Genomic DNA, 22224 nt, shown 5'->3' on the forward strand with positions numbered 1-22224 from the left:
CTCTGTAGCTTTCCACAGTCCCCCTGACTCCCTCTCCAGGGCCATAAAACTACTGTCTTTTCTCTGTTCTTTCCCTGTCCTTTTCTGTTTGCATCCAAAATAGAGCTCCCTTCCCTCCCTCTGCCAGCGCACTGCCTGACTTGTCACTTACATGAGCCTTTTAGGTAACTTTTACTCCTCAAAGACTGCTGATTGCACAACAGTAAAGAAAACAAGTTATTTTATTTTCATTTGTTTTGCTACCCTCTTGTCCCTTCCCCAGTAACTTCTTATCAAATCTGTTTTCACCTCTGTTAGACCGAGTGGCATAGTTCTGGTGTGAGAGGAGACAACTTGTTGAAAGAACTGTCAGAAAAAATAGGATACAAAGCAAATTACTATATCATTGTCAAAATAGCTCTCAGAAGCTATATGTTCTGGAAATGGGTACCCTCCATCTTTGTTGCTAGTGACTGGGATTGTATCGACAGTTGAGAAGCGTGTTGATCATTTACTTGGCAAATTTGACACAAGGTCCCATACAGATGTTTTGCTCACGTGTTATTTTGTACAGAGAAATTGTAAGCTACATGGAAGAGGGCAGGTTTTTGGTTTTGTGTTTTTTTCTTCTCTGAAATGACTTGATTTTGTAAGGTTTTGACCAGATAACTCTCCTAAACTTAAAAAAAAAAAAAAAACAACCAAACCTGTAGGGTTGTATTTTTTTTTTTGCATGTGCTGTCTTAGAGTTGGCAGTGTATTTTAAATTTTTTGGAAGTCTTTTAGGTTCCCTTGTCTTCTTGTCACAACATTCTTCCTGCTTCTCAGCATGTATTTTTATTCTGAATTGGCCTCTGCAGACTTAAAGCTGCACTGGTGTGAAGAGGTGTGCTCAGGCCTGTGGTGGCAGCAAGTCTTTGGATTAGGTCAAATCCCATCGACTGCAGCCTTAGTAAAAGCAATTTCCTCTGGGTGTGGAGGAGCAAAAAATAACAGTACAAGTTATTACAAAACAAAACCAACCTTTAAGTGATTGCAAAAATTCATTTCCTCCAAAAAATGTAGTTAGCTGGTCCCTGCTAGTGTACATGTTGTGAGACATTTTGAATCTTCGTAAGGTTTCCATAATATTCATGATGATGATTCAGGTGAGAAACACTGAAACTATAAACTACCAGATCTGTCCCAACTTCCAGGTATTGAAATGAGTTTAATATTAAAGTTTTAAATATGTTTATTAACTACAATGAGATCCCAGCGCAAATCCAATGTTGTTGTTTTAAATTATTTTATATAATTTTTTAGATGTAAAGTTTGGGGCCTTTTATGTGCCCTTAAGTTATTGTAAATTCTTATTGGGTATTATTCACAGTCTTACCTGTTTAAATTTAATTTAACTATATGTGCATCATTTAACTTTCCAGGTTGAGTACTGAGGAACATAAGCTGTTTTAAAAATTGAGATTTTTCTTCTTTCTAGATGTTAATGTGAAAAATTTTATGGCATTCCTGTTCTGAAACTTTCTTCTTTTGTTTAAACTAAACTCTGTAACACCACTTCCTCTTAGGTTAATCCTGTGACAAAACTTTCTCGGGTTAGAAGAGGATGGGGAGGAAGGGGATTTTGAGAGATAAAAGTAACCGAAATATCAATACTAATTTCAGAATGTTTTTTTGTAAACAATGCTCAGTGTCTGTAAATGCGCTATAAATTTTATAAAGCTGGTTTCCTGACAAAGAATGAATTTCATGAACAACCTGTTTATAGTACTTGCATACGCATACCCGTGCCCTGTGATAAATACAATATGCTGTTGGCTTGGTGCCTCTCATTTGATGTGGTAGTTTATTGGAATTTCTAGTGTTTATGCTTACATACATATTAGAAGAATGGATCTAATTGCTTCAGTTACTATAAGGTGTGATTTGAATTTTAGGATTTTTTTTTTCCCTGCTAGTAATATATGCTGTTCCCTCTGACTGTCTCTTTATATTTGAAAATGGCTGCTTCCAAGAGAAGGGCTTTTTATGCACTTAGGTTTTCCAGCCACGGCTTCTTCAGTTAAGGGTGTGGCTTTTTCTGACACAGTTGTGTTAGAACAGGCTCTCGCATGAAAACACTTATCATGGCAAAAAGTCCTTTGACATTACAGCTTATCTTACTTGGGGGCTATAGTACACTACATTGGAAAGGAACTGTCTGTACCAGAGAGTTGTGGGTGTGAAGATAGTCTTAATTTTTTGGGGTGGTTTTTTTTATACTGTCTGGGCAGCCTGTTGTGATTTTCAGTGTGACTTTCCAGTATATAGAACCATTGGCCATTCCCCAGTGTGCGTTCAGCTTAACTGTTCAGATTCCTTTTATTTATTTATCGGTATCCATATTACTGAAGCTCTTACTGGAGAGTTCATCATGTCTTACTCCCAAAGGGTCTTCCGAGGAAACTCATAAATAAATTTCAATGGCTTGTACAAAATGTCATCAAACGCATCTGTTTCTAATTCAGAAATCAATACCTTTATCATCAGTAGCTGATGGCCATTAAAATAAACAATTACTATTACAGTTACATTAAACCAGTTAATTACTAGACCTTGGGGGAGTGCCATTAATTTTGGGCACCTACAAAACTAGGCTGTGAAACTGATATTTAACCTTAGATATAAAATGATCACTTAAAGTTAAACATTGAATTTCCTGTTAAATTATTGCCACTACATAGTGGTGAAGCAGTAATAGATTCCCAGGACCTTCTTGAATGCCATCTTATACTTGGGTGAAGGAGTAATACAACTTTGGCGAGGCACTGTGATCCCATTGTAATGTTGCCTGTGCAGGCTCTTGGGGACCAACTTCTTTCCAGTGTGAGTAAGAAACAGTGAAGAGAAGTAGTTATATATATAATTCATTTGGAAATAGCTTTTGGTACTCTGAGAGTAAGATGGAATTAGTGTAAATAATTAAGTGCAAGATTATGTTTGCAGGTGTGTGTACACTCTTCCTTAAACAAGACTGCACATACACATATACACAAGATGCAACATTACACTTAAATATCTTCTGGAAGTTGAATGCTTCAGCAGGCAGGAGTGGGCCGTTGTTTTCTGCTGGTGGCAGTGGTGGTAAGCACGAACTTGATAGTTTTCCCATGCTCTGCTTGAAGTAAATACACATTTGGGGCTATATTCAACAGAATGCAGTACAAATTCTGAACTGCTTGAGTGGTTCGGTTTGTCTTTATTTATGGGCTTGCCCTCATGCAGTTTCTAAACTCTCTGATTGCTTGTGATAAGCAGAGCATGGTGAAATTCAGACTTAGATTGGGCCAAGTGAGCTATTATTGTAAGAGAATAAGCCATGTGTTTGGATTTGCAAACTGTCATTTTTCAACAAAAACCTGGATGTAGAGGCATCAGGATAGCTAATAGAGCTCAGAAGAGGGGTGGTGGAAAGTGGTAGTAGTGGGCCTTCAAAAGCATTTTTGGGGTATGAAATGGCAGATGGTGCAGGCTGGAGGTTGTGATGAGGAAGAGAACTTAGAAGGGTGTGTGTTAGGGATCTGCAGCTGGCAAAGGAGAGGTGGCTCCTTTGGTGTAACTTCACTTGTTTAAAACTTTCTAGGGCTACATTAAAAGGTTTTCTATGTGGATAAAAGCATTGTTTCTTCTCACTATACCTTATATTTCTTCCTGGGTGGAGGAAAGCTACTAATTAAAAGACATTATAATAGTAATGATATGTGTATGTGCTTACTTTAAAGAAAAGAAAAAAAAAAAGAAAAAAATCTGATCATGCCTTTTAAAGCCTAAGCTGATTGGTTTTAAATTAAATACTTTAGACTGTAGAGGGGTGTCTGTGTGTGTTTATTTAGCAACTCAGTGGGTGGAAATCACTGAGCATCTAAAACTCAAGTGTCTTAAGTGCTAACACAGATTTTGATAGTAGCATCCTCTTCTGCAAAGTCAAGGAAAAGACTTTTCTTTTGCTCATTGTGTTCAACTGTCTTAGTTCAGTGATTTGTTCATTCTGAAGTAAGAAACCAGTTGAGTTTTGAAACTTGTTTTCTAATGTAAGAATTAAAGAGGATGAGATCTGCTAATTCTGAAGTCTTGAAATAGATAATTTTTCTTCACTGCAATGATTTTAATGTAGTCTGCATTTCAAAATAATTTATGTAAACTTGCCTTTTCTGTGTGGATCCACACCTGAGGTGGTTTTAGCTAATAAATACGCAAGTAAATTCCTAATCAAATTAAAAATCCACAAGCAAGTACAGTTTAAGATTAGTCACTAAGAAAAATCTACAAATAGCAAGAGAGACGTATATCAAAATTTAATAGTTATAACGTGTAGAAGATTCAGCATTACTTAAACGAAGATACATACAATCTTTCCTACTACATAGCAAAAAGAATTGCGGTGACTTGACAATATCAGCAGATTTTAGTGGTACTAATCCTTGCAAAACTGAAAATGCATAATGAAATTGACTGTAGAGATTGGGGTTCTCCTTGCTGTGTGAACCCCGAATCTAAATTGGTATTATTGAAATTAGTCTGTTTCGCCTTACTGGGACAGGGAGCTAGATTCTGCTACTTTATTCTCTTATCTAGTCTTCCACCTCCAGGAAGAGACCTACTAGCTTTTCTCGGCTCATTTTCTTAGTAAAGTTGCACGATAGCAAGAGATTTCAACCTTGCGTATTTTGTGTATAATGTAAATAATTGCAGTTTGCTGAACTAGCAAGCCATTCAGAGTTAAATATTCTTATTACAGTTCAGTGAAGTACAGTTAGTGACATTTTGTTTAATCATGTACGATATGCAAAGAAAATAAATCTTTTCAGAAAAAGCTTAATTTTAATTCGATATGTCACATGATCAGGAATCAGAGGTTTGAGTCTCAAGGTGTTGCAAGGGTGGCTTTATTGAACTGGTGGTTTGTCAGTGGAAGACTTCAAAAAATCTTCTGAAAAGGATTTTGGAATTGAAGGTTATAAATTGTGTAACATTATCCCAGTTTTCCAGGCACAAAGGGATTCTTGTGAGTGAAAGAAGGATGTGTGTATGAGCAATACCTGAGTTTTCAGGTATTTTTCAGATGAGTTTTCAGCCTTTCTAGTGGATACAAGCAATTGCTGATTGCAGCATGTAAAACTGAAATGAACCGTGGCCAGTGGGTGAGGGTTGTGTTTGTGTGTGTGCTTTCCAGATTCCAAAAAACACATGCTAATGTAGTGATGTGCATGTTGTTGAATGAACCTAAAATAAATATATTTGTGAAAAGCACGCCTCAGGTTGTAAAGTCAGTATTTCTGAGTTTGTCTCCAGAAATGTGTTTGCAATCTGAGCATGTTTTGGTGGGGTTGATTCTTCCTATTAATGAACATGTGTAATATCCTATTTTCTGTAATGATTTAAATGCAATATTCTTTTCATTATGTCTGCTTTAACTTTTTAAGTAAACAAAAAACCCATAAGAAATGAGTTTAAACCTCATGCATCTTGAACTTCTCTGTCATTGTCTGTGAGAAGGTTTGAAGGACTTCCATGCTTCTGAAAGTCAAGCTGTGTAGACAGCTTAAAGAACTGGAGGTAGTTTAAATAGGAACTCTTGCATTAGTTTTGTGTAACATGTATGTACGTAGCATATTTGACTTTGCATATACGTTAGCCTACTTTTCTAATCTTGTATTTTAAAATCTTTTTTTCTCCTCTAAAATATTGCTATCCAATTGCATAAACATTGTTTCTGTGTTTGGGAAGCCATGCTAATTTTAGATGAATTTGAACTGTTACTCTGAAACAAGAAACGCGTACAAAGTTCTTATTTCCATGCTTGATTTATTTATTCCTCTTCTCTGCCTCCTCTTCGTAGGTTCCTTAAAACTGTGCTATGAATGGTGATTCTGGTGTGGGGGTGGTGACTTCACCACCTCCAACAACAGCCCCTCATAAAGAGCGGTATTTTGATCGAGTTGATGAAAATAATCCAGATTATTTGAGAGAGAGGAATATGGCACCTGATCTTCGCCAGGATTTTAACATGATGGAACAGAAGAAGAGAGTCTCCATGATTCTTCAAAGCCCAGTAAGAAAAGAAAATGTTCCATCCTTAAAGTGATAAATTTATTATCTCTGTTTTTACCATCCGTATGGAACTGGAGAATTTTGTGGTATCTTAGATCCATTTGATCTTTTTTTTTCTAGTTTTTCTAGGATACTTTCTTCTAAAGTATCCTAATTGTAGCCTATTTTTTCCTCACATTATCTGGTTGAATTTTTATTGTCTACTCATGAAGCAGCTCCTCAGTCTTGCTTTCAGAATTCTCTGTGTAATCGTCAACATTTTTTCGTATTGTCCATCTAGTCCTGGTCAGCCATTTTTTCACTTGTTTTATATATTTAGTATTCATTTAAACATTTAGATTAAGTAACTCTTAGAAGAGTAGCTTATACAAGGCAGGTCTGTCCTGTGCTCAGTTTTTCATGCATGATTCTGACATATGAAATATTTTTGTATATCTCTTTCTGAAAGGGTGCACAATAATAAACTATGAATGATTGAAATTTAATATTAAAGATGTTTCCCTCAAAGTAACACAAAATTTCTCTCATAACATTTGTTCCTTTTGTAATAACTGATGGGTGACTTCAGTTACAAAACATTTCATGACACGACTTCATTAAGAATAGGGATGTAGTGGTATATTTACAGTTTTTCCATGTGAAATAAACCCGTTTTATTTAGATTCACTTAATGGCTGCAATACTTCTCTTTCAGTACAAATTCCAGTGTTCTTGTCAAAAGCAGCAGCTACCAGCAATAGTAAAAAATTGTGGTTTTTTTCCTTTCAAAGTTAAAACAAACAAACAAAACAACCAAAAAGAAAAAAACAACCAGGAAAAAAGCAAACGACCCCTTGTATAAACATATTTTAAAAATTCAATGCCTGTTCCTGCCTGTGTTCCTGGATGCCTTCTTGGCTCTCAGTTCCCTGTGAGCCACACTGATAATTTTCCTTCTCTCTTCTGGTTCTACTACTTTTCCTTTCATGTTTTGTGGTCAAATTGTTTGTACATCTTGCTCTTTCTTCCAAAAATCCATATTAGTACGTTCAATGAGTTTTGGTGTTACTTGAAGAGAGAATGCTGGAATTTCCATTCACAAAAAAAAAAGTGACTCGTATCACAGAGCAACATTTTCAAGTAACATTATGCACCCAGTAATTCTGCCCTGAGGTGTTTTTCAGAAGAGGTATAGGTTGTTTCTATCTAAGTGCTAAAAAGAAGCTGTATCTGAAAGATTGAAGTTCATTTGAACATGCTTTACAATATGCAATGTCCTGTTGCTAGGCTTTTTGTGAAGAGCTGGAATCTATGATTCAGGAACAATTTAAGAAGGGGAAGAACCCAACAGGTTTATTGGCTTTACAGCAGATTGCAGATTTCATGACGACGAATGTACCAAATGTCTACCCTGCAGCACCACAAGGCGGAATGGCTGCGCTGAACATGAGTGAGTGCGGCTTAATTTATAATAGTTGAATTCTTTTTTTTGAAGGGCTTAAAATGAAGACAGTGTGAATGAAATGAAGTGCTGTGAAGTTCAAATGCTGTCCTGTTCTGCTCACAGGAACATTGCAAACATAAAATGAATTAATTAATTTCTAATGCCACAGTGATATGCAGTGTGATTCATGTATATGATTTGTATCAAAAGCTATTTCAAGTATGCTATCTTAATTGAAAAGTAAGCCTGATAAGTCAGCACTAGTAAAAAATTTAAAGATTTAAATATTGCTTATGTTTACCACGTGTATTGTCTGCAGGAAAATGAAACACTCATTAGTAGTCCAGTAACAGTGAAGGTCTTCAGAAACTAATTATTTTTGCCATTGAAATACTGTTTGCAGCTTTCTTCTGTGAAGTGATGCTATTGACAAGAAACATCAGCAGGCAAAACAAAGAAGGAAAACAAAAACCAAAATGTGCAAATGCATGTACACGCAGTTTTTGTGTTAAGATAACATAAATACTTGCCTGTGCTCCAAAATAAATCTGTAGTTTAGACTGTAGCGTGACCTGGTTCTGCTTTATCACAGTTACTTTTAACCACATTTCTAATTGTGCTGTAACTAGAACTACAGTATTTGTAATTATTTACCATAATCATCCTCTCTCTAGCTTGTACTTAATGTTTCCTAATTACATGAACTTGTGTGCATCTTTTTAGATGTATATTTCTCCTTTTCAGGAATACCAAATCCTATCTCAAAAAGTGGAATATTTTGGGTTACGTTTTTCTGTTAACAATGAAGTTGTATTTTACAGACAAACATCAGTTTGAGAGAGGAAAAAAATATTTTGCTAAGGAACTCATTGCCACCTTAGCACTAATGAATATTAAGGAAGGAAACAAATGCTGAGTCTACTGAGGATAAATGACCTTATCTGAGACTGTCATTATATTTGTGTAATATAAATTATGACATTATAGTAATTAAAACTTGCTGTCCATTTCTTAGGTTAATATGTTGATATAAACTAGTAAGAACAACCACTATAATAGCGGTGCACATTGATAGGTTTTAACTGATGTTGAACGCAACCCCCCTTGTGCTTTTTTACCCCTTCTCCTTTTCAGGTCTTGGCATGGTGACACCGGTGAATGATCTGAGAGGATCAGACTCCATTGCTTATGAAAAAGGGGAGAAGTTGTTACGGTGTAAATTGGCGGCTTTCTACAGATTAGCAGATCTCTTTGGCTGGTCTCAGCTTATTTACAATCATATAACAGTGAGTATTGAATCAACAGATAACTGAACCAGTTGTTTTAACATACAAGAGAATTGCTTCCCTCCCCCATCTGTCATTTTCTCTGTGTGGAAGAGGAGCAAAGTGGTATTGAAAGCAATATAATAGTGAAGAGATTTGTCATTGCATCTCAAGAATAAGAACTGGAACAGCTTGGATGTCAGCTACCATAGCCTGAATAGAGTCTTAGCAGAGAGTACGTGAAAGTTCTTATGATGAAATTAAGATTCCTGAAAGACTCAGTCTTTTAGTATCTTAAATGCTTTGAATGATTGTATGTGTTACTCTGCAAGGTCATGTCTTAGTTTTCTTGCTAAGTGCTAAAATATCTTCTTATTAGTCATTCAGTTGAATTTTATAAATCAAGGTACCAACCTTTTTGAAAAAGAAGCCATTTGAAAAGAAATATTTCTGAACGTGAGCGAACTACTCAACTTAATGCAGTGTGCCAACAATTTTCCTTGTGACTGAGTAATTGCTGGCATCCATAAAAACAATGACAAGGAGGTCAAATCAAGGAGGTTTTATATGCCAGAGGAATGATCACCATGAGTCTCATGAGTAAAGTCACAGCTGTGGTGTGTAACCCAGTCAATTGTTTTCCTAACAGAGCTGAATTGTTTTTTTCATAAATAGTAGAGGTTGTCCTTTATGTATTTTCAGTTCTTCTAGTTGCAGTCTGAATGAGATATGGTAATTTTATTATTACTGCTTTTTGGGATTTCAAGGTGTATTATTTGTGAGCTGATTAAGATGATGAATGATATGGGTAGGCATAGGATCAAGGCAATGTTGGTTAGATCGTTTGGTTCCTTTAGTAAGGGAATGTATCCAACATAATGGTTCTTGTAAACAACTCTGCTGCCCCCTGATTTTTTCATATGTGACAGGAGAATTGATTTTGTAAAAGGGACGTTAATGCAGTAAAAAGATTACTAGGCAAGCAGGTTTGGAGATGGCTTTCTAGTGGTAAAGTTCAGCCCTGGGAGTGTTTACACGTTGAGGTAAAAGGGTAAATGTAATGAAGAGCAGCATGCGTAGGGAAGTGGTTAAGGCAAGGGCATGTGATTGGGGTGGAATGCCTCAAGTTTGCTTTCTTTTGGTGGGGGGGAAGCACAGGAAGATTAGATAACCGTAATGCCAGTTGAGGTGGAAGACAGTCAAAGCCTTGGAGTATGAGATTCTGAAAGTATTTTAGACAGTTTTGAAAGGCAAAGTGGTACTGGAAAGCTCTTGGTTAATGGTTTGTCACTGGCAATCACAGGTTGTAGTTCACCTGTCTTCTACAAACTCCTCCAGTGAATAGCATTCTAAAAGGTGACTAATAGATATAATTTACCTTCAGAAGCTGATCTAGAACAAGGTGGTTGTATTTACAAAATAGTCTTGTCTTTGTTCCATATACCTCTACATTAAGTCGTAGTGTGGTAGTAAGGCACTCCTTTAGAATGTGGTGAATGCCTACCACTTCGTGCAGAGCTGGAGTTTGACTCCAGGTTTTCAGGTTTTTGTGAGTGGATGCTATAATTACTAGATGATTGCATTGAAGTTACAAGCTGCCAGTGCACTTCTTAAGTAAGAGAAAAGATACTACAGCCTTCTGTGAGGGGCATAAGCCTGTGTATTAGAGGAGAAAGGAATTGTGAGGATGAGAAGAGTGTATGCCAGTCTGGGCATATCAGGGAATTTGCTTTTCTGGATCCTTATCAATCACTGACAGCTGCTGTGTGTGGAATTGTTCAGACTGGTGTAGTCCTGATGCAGAAGCAGAATTACAGAGCATCAGGAGCTTTCATGTCAAGAACAATAACGCAGAGTAAACTTGAGTGCCTCCAGGGTTAGGCAGAATTTGAGATTACAGGTTTACAGAAGGTACACATCATTCACCAAGTCTTGGTTTGCTTTGAGGGCACAAGCTGTTTATTGGATCTAATCCTAAAGTAAGGTGGTTAGTGAGTCTTGCTGCTTGTTTATCTTACGTTTGAGCTTTCTTACTAGCTTTTGGGGCATTTTGAATAATACCGATTCTTTGTCTTATGTAAATAAGTAAAAGATATTCTATATCATTTATACTTCTATAATGGAGAACTATTTTGCTGATTGGTAAGTACAGGTTAACTTGAACTAACTGGTGCAGTTTAAGGCTCTTATGCTATAGCATATTACCAGCTGGTTGCAAAGGAAGCTGGATTTGTACTGGAAGCTTTTGGATGACTGATCAACTACTTATTTTAGAAACTTTTTTCCCCTGCAGTAGAACTGTATCAAAGTATATATGTATTTAACGTTGCAAGTAGTAGAAGACATGAGGGAGCATAAAGTAGCTGCATCTTGGGGAAATGGAAAACTCATAAATAAAATTTTTAAAACATTTAAAAAACCCCAAAAAAACCCAAACTACAAACAAAAAAGATGGGTAGACTAATAGCAAAAGAGGGAGTTGTCTCGTGTTCAGTAAAACATCTGAAGCCTTTTAATTCTCCATTGGGAGACACCTAAGCTACATAGCTGTCCTGTACTTTTCATTGTACGGACTTTAAACAGATGCATCCCAAGATGTGAATGGTTTGAAGTCAGAATTATTTTTGTATTATAACAAAAATCCTGATTGTGTGAATTAGACAAAAGAGCAGAAATGTAAGTGGGGGTCAGGATACTTGGCAGAAAACCTACAAGTGTCTCACAGCCTCACAGATGTCTCACATGGCACAAGTATCAGTGATGAAACCCTTCTCAGCATCAAGATGTTTTAGATCTGTGGGCCAAATTCTTGTGTTTTCTCACACACTTCTATTTCATACCTTCTGTTTTACTAGGGTAGAAACACAATTGGAGTATAAACTCATTCTTCTTAAAAACAAAACAAAACAAAAAAAACACCACCAACAACAAAAAACCCCACAGTAACTTCCCCCCCTGCTTCTCTCAGTATCATTCCTTTTATCCACAGTAGTCTTGTTGTCATTACCACAGGATCTACTACCTTCCACCAATCTGAAGGACTCTGGCATGTATCTACCATCTGGTTTTGTTCAACATGAGTTAATTAACTGTGCTGTATGTTGATTTTCTGTTGTAGCATACATGACAGTCATATTGCATATGTTATATGCATACTTGCCCATTCCATACTCAGGAAGTGAAAGTAACTTTCATGGTTTTGGGCCTTCTTGTATGCTTTAATAAAATATTATTAATAATTTTTACTCTTGTTTTATCGTTAGGCCAGAGTAAATTCTGAGCAGGAGCACTTCCTCATTGTACCTTTTGGACTCCTCTATAGTGAAGTTACTGCATCTAGTCTGGTAAGCAATTACTGTTTTTCACAGCTGTAAAATACAAATAGCTGAATCTGTGTATCTGTCACTGTTTAAATTCTGTCCTAGAGACTATTTCACTCTGTGTTACATGTTTAGAACAGTTTTATTGAACATGGTTGTTTTGGTACAGCTGAGGTATCTTTGAGAGAGATTTCTTTGCGCATGTTCACTACCAGGTGTCCTCCAGTTGATCTAGCTGCAAAGAGGAGCCAGGTCATTTCGATAGCTAATCACATCATGCCCTTGAAAGCTGTTGGCTGTTGAGTCAGGCTTGTTGAGGGAAACAGTATGTGTTTCAGACATAAATGATGCAAACCAATTACAATTTCAAGACATTGTGTCAGATGCCTGATTTAGTTGCCATCATTTAATGATGTAAATAGCTGAGGGTGTAGATAAATTATCTTTTTGAGATCTAATGGTTGCAGTTGAAGACAGAACTCCCTTAACTGTTAGCTAGTGGGAAGCATTTTGTGAGCGTTTGTCTTCAGTCTAGTCTACGCTGCTGCTGAAGGCAACTTGAGTTAATGTGGTTGACTCTTGCATTGAAACAAAATAGAAACTTTCACACTATTCTTTCCACCTGGCTACTGTAAGGTAAGTAACCTCTAGCAGAGAGGTGAGGTAAGTCTGTACAGAGTAGTAACATTTCAAACTTGTGTCGCTCTTGACACCTTAAGGTTGCCCCAATACTCCCCCTCAGTTATGTGTAAAGTTGGCTCTTTTGTACGGAACTCCACCTTAACCATCTGTAAAATTTTAATTGAAATAGCTATAGGAAAAGCAATGGAGAAAAGCGAGACCTGCCCTTTCTTGTTACTACAAGATTTTTAGAAGAGGGTAAGGGCCATGCTGTGGGGGTATTTTGTGTTTTGGTGGTTTTTGTGTGTTGTGTTTTTTTTTTTTTAAGGTGTTCTGCTTTTATCTCTGTCAGGAATGTTAAGTACCTTGAGAATGAAGGTTGCATGAAGGTAGTGAAATGCACACGCACACATATGCAGGAGAGAGCATGTTCACACAGAAAATAGCTACCAGCAGGATTTAATAAGAAGACAGACTACAGTGATAAGCCACATAGCTTAGCCAGATGAGCCTGCTTACCAGCAGCCTGCTTACAAGACTGGCCCTTTATCACCCCTTTCTCTCCATTTCTCCCATCCTTGTTCTTCCCTTATCGACTTTGAAACTCCATTTTCTCCGATCTTGTTCTCTCCCAAATAAACAACCCATGCATAATTACTTTTTCCTTTTTATTACAGTTTTGCTATGTCCATATCCAAATTTGGTATTTATAATATTATTACCTGGGCAATCTCAGCCTTACATGGTATCAGTGGTATAGTTACCTAGGTGCTGGCCTTTCAAGAACTGACTCCCCAAAATGTCCCAATACTCCTCTTCAGGTAACTGTAAAGTTTGCAAGTTTCTCGTATAACTCCACTGTAACTGTGAAATGTAGCCATTTGTCACAGCGCTGTCTGTAACTTTTGTCAGCTTCTTGCACCATTCCCTGTTACATGCAGTGATTTCTCGTGTCATATCCAGTAGTTCCTGATGTCCTCTTCAGTTAGCTTAATCTCAAGTCAGGCCCCTGATCACCTACTTACAGCCTTATAGTGCACATTTTGACACTTGTTAAAATAAAATACTGAAAGAAATACGATTTTAGAGCTTCAGTGGTAGATGCTGAATTAAATCAGATTTTTGGCAGTCTTGATTTATGAAAGTAATTATTTTCGTTCCCAGGTTAAAATCAATATTCAGGGAGATGTAGTTGATCGTGGAAGCACTAACTTGGGAGTAAACCAAGCTGGTTTTACTTTGCACTCTGCAATTTACGCAGCTCGACCTGATGTTAAATGCATTGTTCATATTCACACGCCAGCAGGGGCAGCGGTAAGCACACTTTTTAGTTTGTCATGTGTCCTGTTCTCCCCACCCCGCCTAACTGCAAAAACACGTGGGTCCCCCTTAGTCATAGATTTGCTTCCTTTTTGAAGGGCACAAAGCCTTTAAGTCTGCCTTCAAATATGTGGTTCTGTTTCAATCAATCAGATGCTCCTTATTTGGTTGTTACATTAGTGGTCTGACAGTAAATTGAGCTTTATAACTGGAAAATACATATTTCATATTTATGTGTCCTTTACCACAAAAGACCATACCTTTTGACAGTGAATCATAAGAGCTTTAGCGTATTTTGTTGGTTTTGTAAAGCACAATTTGTGAAGGTTTTCTTGAATATTTGAAACTTTTCCAATATCTCTCATTAGAGCAACTGGTTACAAGTCAGTTTTACCTCTTTGGAATTTTTTGAGTGTGTCCTCTGGTGACTCTATTTCAAAGTTCACATTCTGATTTTTTTTTTTTTAAACTGATTAGCAGCAGTGATACAGCCATTTTAAGGATAAATGATCAGATTCCTAAAATTGTGAATTATAGAGTAGTCTTTAAAAATATTCCTTAACTTTACCCACAGTGCTGCAGAATTACCTTTGTCAAAGTTTGTCACTAAATATCTTGTTTTTGGAAGAAAAAAAAAAAAAAAAAACAAACAAAAAAAAACCCCACAAACCAAAAAATAAGTATCACTGAGTGGAGTGAAAGGAATGAAGGATGCAGTTGATTTTTGGGGTTTGGGTTTTTTTTTCCTGAGTCTTTTCATATTGGTGTTGATATTGTATAAAAGGAGCCATACTGAGTCAGACCCAAGATCAATGTGGCTTTTGTATCCAGTCCAAAAGTTGCACAAAATAGAGGCTTTAGGGATGGAGTATAAGACTGCTATGTATGTGCCTGTACACAGACACATACATATGATATATAGAAATATTTTTTAATTATAATTTTTATCATTATGATATTTTCATGTTTTTTCTGTTTTTTCTGTTGTAAGAAATTAAGTTAGTTGTTCTAATATTTCTCAGGTTTCTGCAATGAAGTGTGGTCTCTTGCCAATTTCACCTGAAGCACTTTCTCTAGGGGAAGTAGCTTATCATGACTACCATGGTATTTTAGTGGATGATGAAGAAAAGGTGGTTATTCAGAAAAATTTGGGGCCTAAAAGCAAGGTCAGTATTTACATCTGGAATTAAAGAAAAGTATGTATGTGTGGGTGGGGGAAGTATGTTCTTTAATCAAGAGCAAGGAACACTTGCCTTACTACTGTTACCTTTCTTTGCAATGTTTCTCTAGGTCCTTATTCTCAGAAACCATGGCTTAGTATCAGTTGGAGAGACTGTTGAGGAGGCTTTCTACTATATTCATAATCTAGTGCTTGCCTGTGAGATTCAAGTAAGAATTTTAGTATGTTATGTAATAATACAGTCTGCTATATTAACCTTCAAACAGATTAATAGTTGCACACTTTACTGGTTAAACTCTTGATCTAAACTAACACGGTAATCTGTGAAATTATTATATTATGTGAGGACATCCAAAACATTAGTTCAACAAGCAATATTCAAATACTGTATTGGAATCATCGATTTGATATATACTGCCTATTAAAACAGAGATCAAAGCCTTAAGATCCTTCAAAGCCTTAAGACAACTTTTATACAAGTATATTAATTTATTTAGCTTTTAGATGTCTTCTGTTTTGCTGATGTCAATTTTTTTTTTGGTTTTGGGGTTCCTCCCCGCCCCGCCCCCCCCCCCCCCCCCCCCAAGAAACTAAAAGATGACTTTATTGTTTTGAAGGTACGTACCCTGGCCAGTGCAGGTGGACCCGACAATTTAGTGCTTTTAGATCCTGGAAAGTATAAAGCCAAGTCTCGTACCCCTGAGTCTCCAGCAGGTGAGGGTACTGTATCCCATCCAAAATGGCAGATTGGCGAACAGGAATTTGAAGCTCTTATGCGAATGCTCGATAATCTGGTAAGGCAGGCATCTTTGTCTAATTATTTCATATGATAATGTATAAAATACTTTAAAAGGTGCAATAAGGGACATTAGTAAAGAATGGGCTGCATGTTTTTGGGATAGTTTATACAGCCTGCAGCCTGTTCTTTCCCAAAGATTAAGGGTGCTCAGAGGAGCAGACAGCGTGAAAAGTATCACAGAATTCTTCAGGTGTCCTTTGTGCAGATAGCAGATGTACTTCTAGATGTAACTCTGTATTCATAATCTGGTAGTTATTGGTGAGATCAGAGAGGATCCTTGTGTGATTTGGCACTTCCAAATGAGAGTACTGTGGTGCTTGCTACTCCTTACTCTGTGTCCTCCCTTCTGTTCCCATCCCCTCCCAAAATGTGTAAAACAGTGTAAATGTTTTGTCAGGTGCAGGGTCCAGTATGATTTGGCTTTGTAACACTGATAGAACCTAGAAGAGCTCAAAAGACAGACTTCAAATAAATAAATAATAATCTTCAGATAAAATGGTTTCAGTAAAATCCCATCTGTAATGAATGACCAGCTACCAAAATCTGCTATCCAGCTTTAAGGGAAAGATGATACTCTTCCTTGTCAGAAGGCTCCAACTGGTGACTGTAGGCAGTGTTAATGAACATATAAAAAAATATGGTCACTGTAATAATTGGACATAGTCATCTTCTGATTTGTGATTTAGTTAATCTTTTTCCTTTGTAGACTTAACAGTGGCCTTCATGGTCATGTGATGCATGTGCCCCTGACAGGATCCACACTGATGATATCTTAAAACACTATCTACCACATCTACTATGTAGTAAATGGCTAGGTTTTTTTCCTCTTAGATCAGTGTCCTATCTGTAGTATGGGAAAAAAAAATTCAGGATACTTCATTAGTAATTTAAATATCTAATATTTTCATATCAGACAAAGTGATCAGCTATAACCTTAAGTCAATAGAAAAATTCTCATTGACTTTAGTGACCAATAATGAGACTGTTAATGTAGTTGGCTGTGGACAGCAGACTCCCTGTATCACTGACTGGTACCTTCGGTAGATTCGGTTGGATTTCAGTTTCTGTAGGGAATATCAGTTTTATGTTTCTTACTGCAAACAGGTAGGAGGATCACAAAGGAAATAGCATTGTACACACTAGGAACGTAGGAATAGAAAGGAGCTTTCAGTCATCCGATACAGGCCCTTACTATTACAAATAGCCCCATGTTATATTGGATAGTTAATTAGGTAGTAGGTAATTACTCAAGATGCACTTTGATCATTTAAGAGATGGAGCAGCAGCCAAGATAATGTCTCAGCAGTACTTAATGGGTTGAAGTGTCTTTACAACTAGCTTTATCTGTAAATAATTTGAGTGCTTTGGGAGGTAGGCTATTCACACCGTTTTTCTTTGAGCCACATTGAAAATAGTTTGCTAGTGGAAACTCCTTAGAGAAACTGTTAAATGTCCTTTTTGTATGTTAAACGCTGAGCAAAATATGGAAGAAAGCAGGGGAAAACATGACGAGTGTATTAGGGAAGGTAAAAAAGGAAACAAAATACAATTCAGAGGAAGTAGGAGAGAAAAACAACATAGGCAGAGAAGATCAGGGAGAGGAGAGAATATGGACATAAAAATAGCATTCTTGAAGCCTTCCCTTGTATGTAATATGTTGAATTCTAGATGTAAGAACACAGAAGAGATCTTTTTCTGTCCTACATTTTGTATCGTACACGTGCTTTTTTTGTCCTTGATTTAGAATTGTGAGAAACAGTCAATACATTTGATTGCTAAAAAAAAAAAAAAAAAAAAAAAAAAAGTAGTAGCTGGAATATGGTACAAAGAAAAGTCAGGATTCTGCATTTGGACTTAAATCCAACTCCAGAGATTTAAACTATTACTTGAGAATTCAGTGAGAAATACCAGGAAACACCAATATACTCCCTGCTGGGGGAAAAAAACTAGCTTCTGAAGAGGTGTATATGTAGGCAATTACCACAAAGTAGATGTACTTTAAATGGACCCCAAATTCAAACTTAGCTTGCCTTGTTGCAGTTTAATCATATACTATTGCCCATAGGAAGAACTGTCAAAAAGAGAGGGCAGGACTGATAATTTAACCAATAGCTATTGCTAAAACTTACACTTTCCCTTATGTAGTTACAACAATCAGCCTTCGTTGTTTTGAATGTAAGAGTCAAAATCTTTCGTAAAGTATAATTTACAAAACTTTAGTTCAGATATTTCCTGGAAAAAGTACATTCTTAAGAGTTTTACAGTGCATAAATTTATGATTATACCTTCTGTGCCAATGTGATAGAGCACTAAATTAGATTCCCCAATAGCTTGCTATAACACAGTGAATTGACTAAATGCAGGCTGGCAAGTAACTGCCCGCTTACTAGTGATATAATACTGATTTGAATATGTACTTTCATCCTGAAGGGAACTGAAATTTTCGTGTATGAGTCCCCCATATTAAAATGCAGACATTGAGAGTAGTTTGATGAACAGTTATGGGTACTGTGTTGTTTTTAGAAGTGGCTCTGGAATATTTGGCTAGTAAACTTGTCCAGTTGAAAATAATTTTTTTTTTACATCTGTCAAATGTATAATTACACAAGTGGTCATTTTTTTGCTTGAATGTGAGAAGAGGCAGACCCATGGCACTGCTCTTGATGAACTTCTTGATGACCTCAATGGCTTTTTGCAGGACTACTGTAAATTCTTCATAAAGCTTTGATACAAAGTTTTTGAAGTTTGATCTACCAAAAATGGTGACTCATTTAAATTAGTGGTTCAGAAGTTTGTTAAATTGGAAAGGATGCTAATATAACCTCATTACTGTGTGTCATCCACCTTTGACGTGTCTTTGTCCACCATAACTGGTGAACAGCAGGTAAAGAAAAGGCTGTGTTGTAGAACTGTTTTCACAATTAAGGGTATCGATCAAAGCAAAATGCAGTCATCTGTTGAAAAACTTGGAGATGTAGAAGACTAATTCTGCTGCTCTGCTTCTTCAGGGTTACAGAACTGGCTATCCGTATCGATGCCCTGCTCTGAGAGAGAAATCTAAAAAGTACAGCGATGTTGAGATTCCAGCTAGTGTCACAGGTTACTCCTTTACTAGTGATGGCGAATCAGGCACTTGCTCCCCCCTCAGACACAGTTTTCAGAAACAGCAGCGAGAGAAGACAAGGTGGCTGAACTCTGGCCGAGGGGATGATGCTTCTGAAGAAGGGCAGAATGGCAGCAGTCCCAAGTCGAAGACTAAGGTGTGGACGAACATTACACACGATCACGTGAAACCCTTGCTGCAGTCTCTCTCGTCCGGTGTCTGCGTGCCAAGCTGTATTACCAACTGCTTGGTCTGTGCCTACCTTACTGTTCATAGTTAGATGATGTAGAGCAACTTGGGGTGGCTGGCACTTAGAGGCTTTGGGAAGAAAGAGATTACTCTCCTGATTCTTTTCTTCTTTCTTAGATTAAAAAACCTAAATGTGTTTTACTAACCACTTAATTTGGCTTTGATTAAAGTGAGCTGTAAAAATCATCTTGCTTGTTAATGCTTAAAACTGCTTAAGACTTTGGAGCCTCTAGTTTTCTTTTGGCTTTTCAAGCTGATGACCAAACAGATTGAATCATAGTTTTGACTGAGTAGGTTCTGCATCTAAATGGTTTAATTAAGGACAACTGTGTTAGGGAACTACTAATTCTATCTGCATGAAAGCTTTTCAGTTAAAACAAAAATGAAACTAACTATTCAATGTACTTTTGTACAAGTATATATAAAAATAATCAAATTACTACCCTCTATTACATATACCAACTTAATTTGCAAGCCATTTGCAACCCCTTTCTATGTATGAGAATTGATTTCAAAGTATTCAAGTGTTTGGTTTTTTTTCCTTAAGCAGTTTTTCTTGTCTAGTTTCTGAGCTCCTCTTTCTCTCCTGTTTACTGTGCTTTTGTCTACCCCAAAGCCTCTGAGTGTTCACAACCAGCTGCCTTCTGCATGTAGTGTTGCATGTAAGTAGATGGCCATAAATGGAAAGTCTTTCCTAAAGTATCAGCTGGGTGCGGCATGACTAAAGTGCAGCTCAGGCCATCAGCAGGCACTAATCGATAGATTCTGCAACCGGTGCTTTTTTTGTTTTGTTTATCAATGCTGCTTATAGTTAAATTTTGCACTGAAAGATGTGTTAATTGAAAAGCAAAAGTATCAAATGCTTTCAAATGGACATCAGTAGCTGTTGGTGTGTAACTGGTTTTGGTATTTTCTTGGGCATATACAGAGCAGCTAAAATGTGGGCAGGGATTTGCACGCATACAAGCTTCTGTAATGGTTGACTTCAAGCTGAACTATAGTAGTTCAGTAGTACTTCAGTAGCGGTACTATGTATAGTAGTAGTATGGTTACAGGTGAGTCTTACAAAAAATAAAACTAGTACTCCTGAAAAGGGAAAAAATACACATGATTTTTTTCCAGAATATCTCTTCATTCTTTTTAGCCCTACAAAATCCCCTGCTTCACCTCTGAATACATTCAGAGTTCTCTGTATTTTGAATACATTTATGGAATGATTACTCAGGCAATGTGTGTACTAAAATATATAGTGTTAACATGTAGAAAGCCCTGAAAAAACAGAGGATATCTCTCTCTGTGGTATTTTTGTGGTGTTCTTTTTGATTTAAGAAATTAATGTATACGTATATTGTTTGTACTATCAACATTTTACTAAACTCAGCTATAGTTTTGCCTTGACTGGAAGAAAGCTTAAAGCTATGCATATGTTTGGAGCAGTTTGTGCTTTTCAACCTTAGCTCACAAAGTAGGTAGTATATTATATTTGAAATTATCAGTGAAAGATTGAAGCAAAATTCCTGCTCAGAAACTAGTCTTGTTTAATGATATACTGAAGCAATAGAAAATTTCATACAGTATAACAGGTTTGTGTATTTAAATTTTTTTAATGCTTGTTATTAACCTAAAGAAAAAGTAGCTTGTTATGTTGAGGTTGTTTTTCTATATGTTTTGACTAAAAACTATCTTTAATAAAAAGCTGGAGTAGTTTTTATCTGAGAAGATAATCATCAGTGAGTATTTCACAGCTCCATGTTCATTCCATTTTTTACTTTACAGTTGCAAAACATTTTAAAATTCTGTTGCTTTTTGAAGTTTGACAGTTTCTGGCTATCTTATTGTTTCTTGAAGTTACCTAGGAAAAAACGCATAGCATTTGCTCTATAAACAGGTTTGCTTTACTGTTCAGTGCATTTTCTATGCAATAATGACTGGAAATTAGGACACCACATATAATAAACGTATCAAGATAAAAAGTTAGTTGTGCATCAAATTAAACAGCGCTCCATACTAAATGCACTGATCAAATAAAGCAACCTTCTATGAAGAACCCATGAAGCGCTTAAAGTTTGTGTTTGGGATATTTTTGTAACCTTTTGAGCTATGAGTTATAAAATACTCGACATCACCAAACTGTTCCTCTAGGTTGCTGTGCTGATACAGCTATTTATTTGTGCAGAAACTGATTCTGGAAACAGAACATTTTGCTGAAGTAGCTTGTTTTAATGCAAAACTTTGGTGATGCCCACTCTTGCTTCACAGTACAGAATCATTCACTAAACCTGGTTAGTGACATCACATTGCTTTTCATACTTCTGTCATCTTATGCTTTAAGTTTGCTTTGATGTTTGTTGAGTATCAGAGGATTGAATCAATGATCTCTCTGTCTCTCTTGTGCTATTTTGTAAAAAAAACCCAGTGCAGAAAATGAAAATGGCAGTAACAGGGTTTTAGAGCTCATGTCTTAGATCTTGCTGTACTTCTGTTTGGGTAAGATATAGTGTCCTTTTTAAACAAATAAAAACTCATTGTGAAATTTCTGATAAAAATGTCCTTAAAAATAAGTAATTATACTGGAGTTTTCCTACTCCTGTATTAATGTCTCTTTGTAAAGTGAGAAGTAGACTGTTTTTTAGAAACACAGAACACTGCAGTTGTCAGTGTGGTCAAGCGGACAGGAAAACAGCTTAAAAACCTTTCAGTCTCCATAATCTCCGAATTGCACATAGCTGTAGTAATTGCATCATTTTGGGTGGATGTTATTTGCAAGTTACCTGGCTCTCCAGTTTTTGTTGTTGTTACTAGCTTGACTTACTGATTCTGATACTTAGAAATGTATCTGAAGGTACAGTTTATATTACTGAAGAAGGAAGCAACT

General features: G+C 36.6%; 1 protein-coding gene across 15 annotated transcripts in view; it reads left to right on the top strand.

Moving 5' to 3' along the window:
* Positions 1 to 22224, top strand: part of ADD1 (adducin 1) — a 65822-nt gene that overhangs the window by 26985 nt on the left and 16613 nt on the right. For 9 of the 15 annotated variants that reach the window (XM_075499660.1, XM_075499654.1, XM_075499661.1 and 6 more), the window contains exons 2-10: positions 5858 to 6070; positions 7336 to 7498; positions 8627 to 8778; positions 12021 to 12101; positions 13863 to 14012; positions 15041 to 15184; positions 15309 to 15407; positions 15816 to 15992; positions 19006 to 19350. In XM_075499660.1, coding sequence (XP_075355775.1) covers positions 5876 to 6070; positions 7336 to 7498; positions 8627 to 8778; positions 12021 to 12101; positions 13863 to 14012; positions 15041 to 15184; positions 15309 to 15407; positions 15816 to 15992; positions 19006 to 19350 — 1506 coding nt within the window. In that variant the 5' untranslated portion in view covers positions 5858 to 5875. The remainder of the gene's footprint in view (positions 1 to 5857; positions 6071 to 7335; positions 7499 to 8626; positions 8779 to 12020; positions 12102 to 13862; positions 14013 to 15040; positions 15185 to 15308; positions 15408 to 15815; positions 15993 to 19005; positions 19351 to 22224) is intronic. The other 6 variants (XM_075499656.1, XM_075499662.1, XM_075499658.1 and 3 more) reach the window with 1 other exon arrangement.

The sequence above is a fragment of the Mycteria americana genome, chromosome 4 (genome assembly GCF_035582795.1).
Source record: "Mycteria americana isolate JAX WOST 10 ecotype Jacksonville Zoo and Gardens chromosome 4, USCA_MyAme_1.0, whole genome shotgun sequence".
Classification (NCBI taxonomy): domain Eukaryota; kingdom Metazoa; phylum Chordata; class Aves; order Ciconiiformes; family Ciconiidae; genus Mycteria; species Mycteria americana.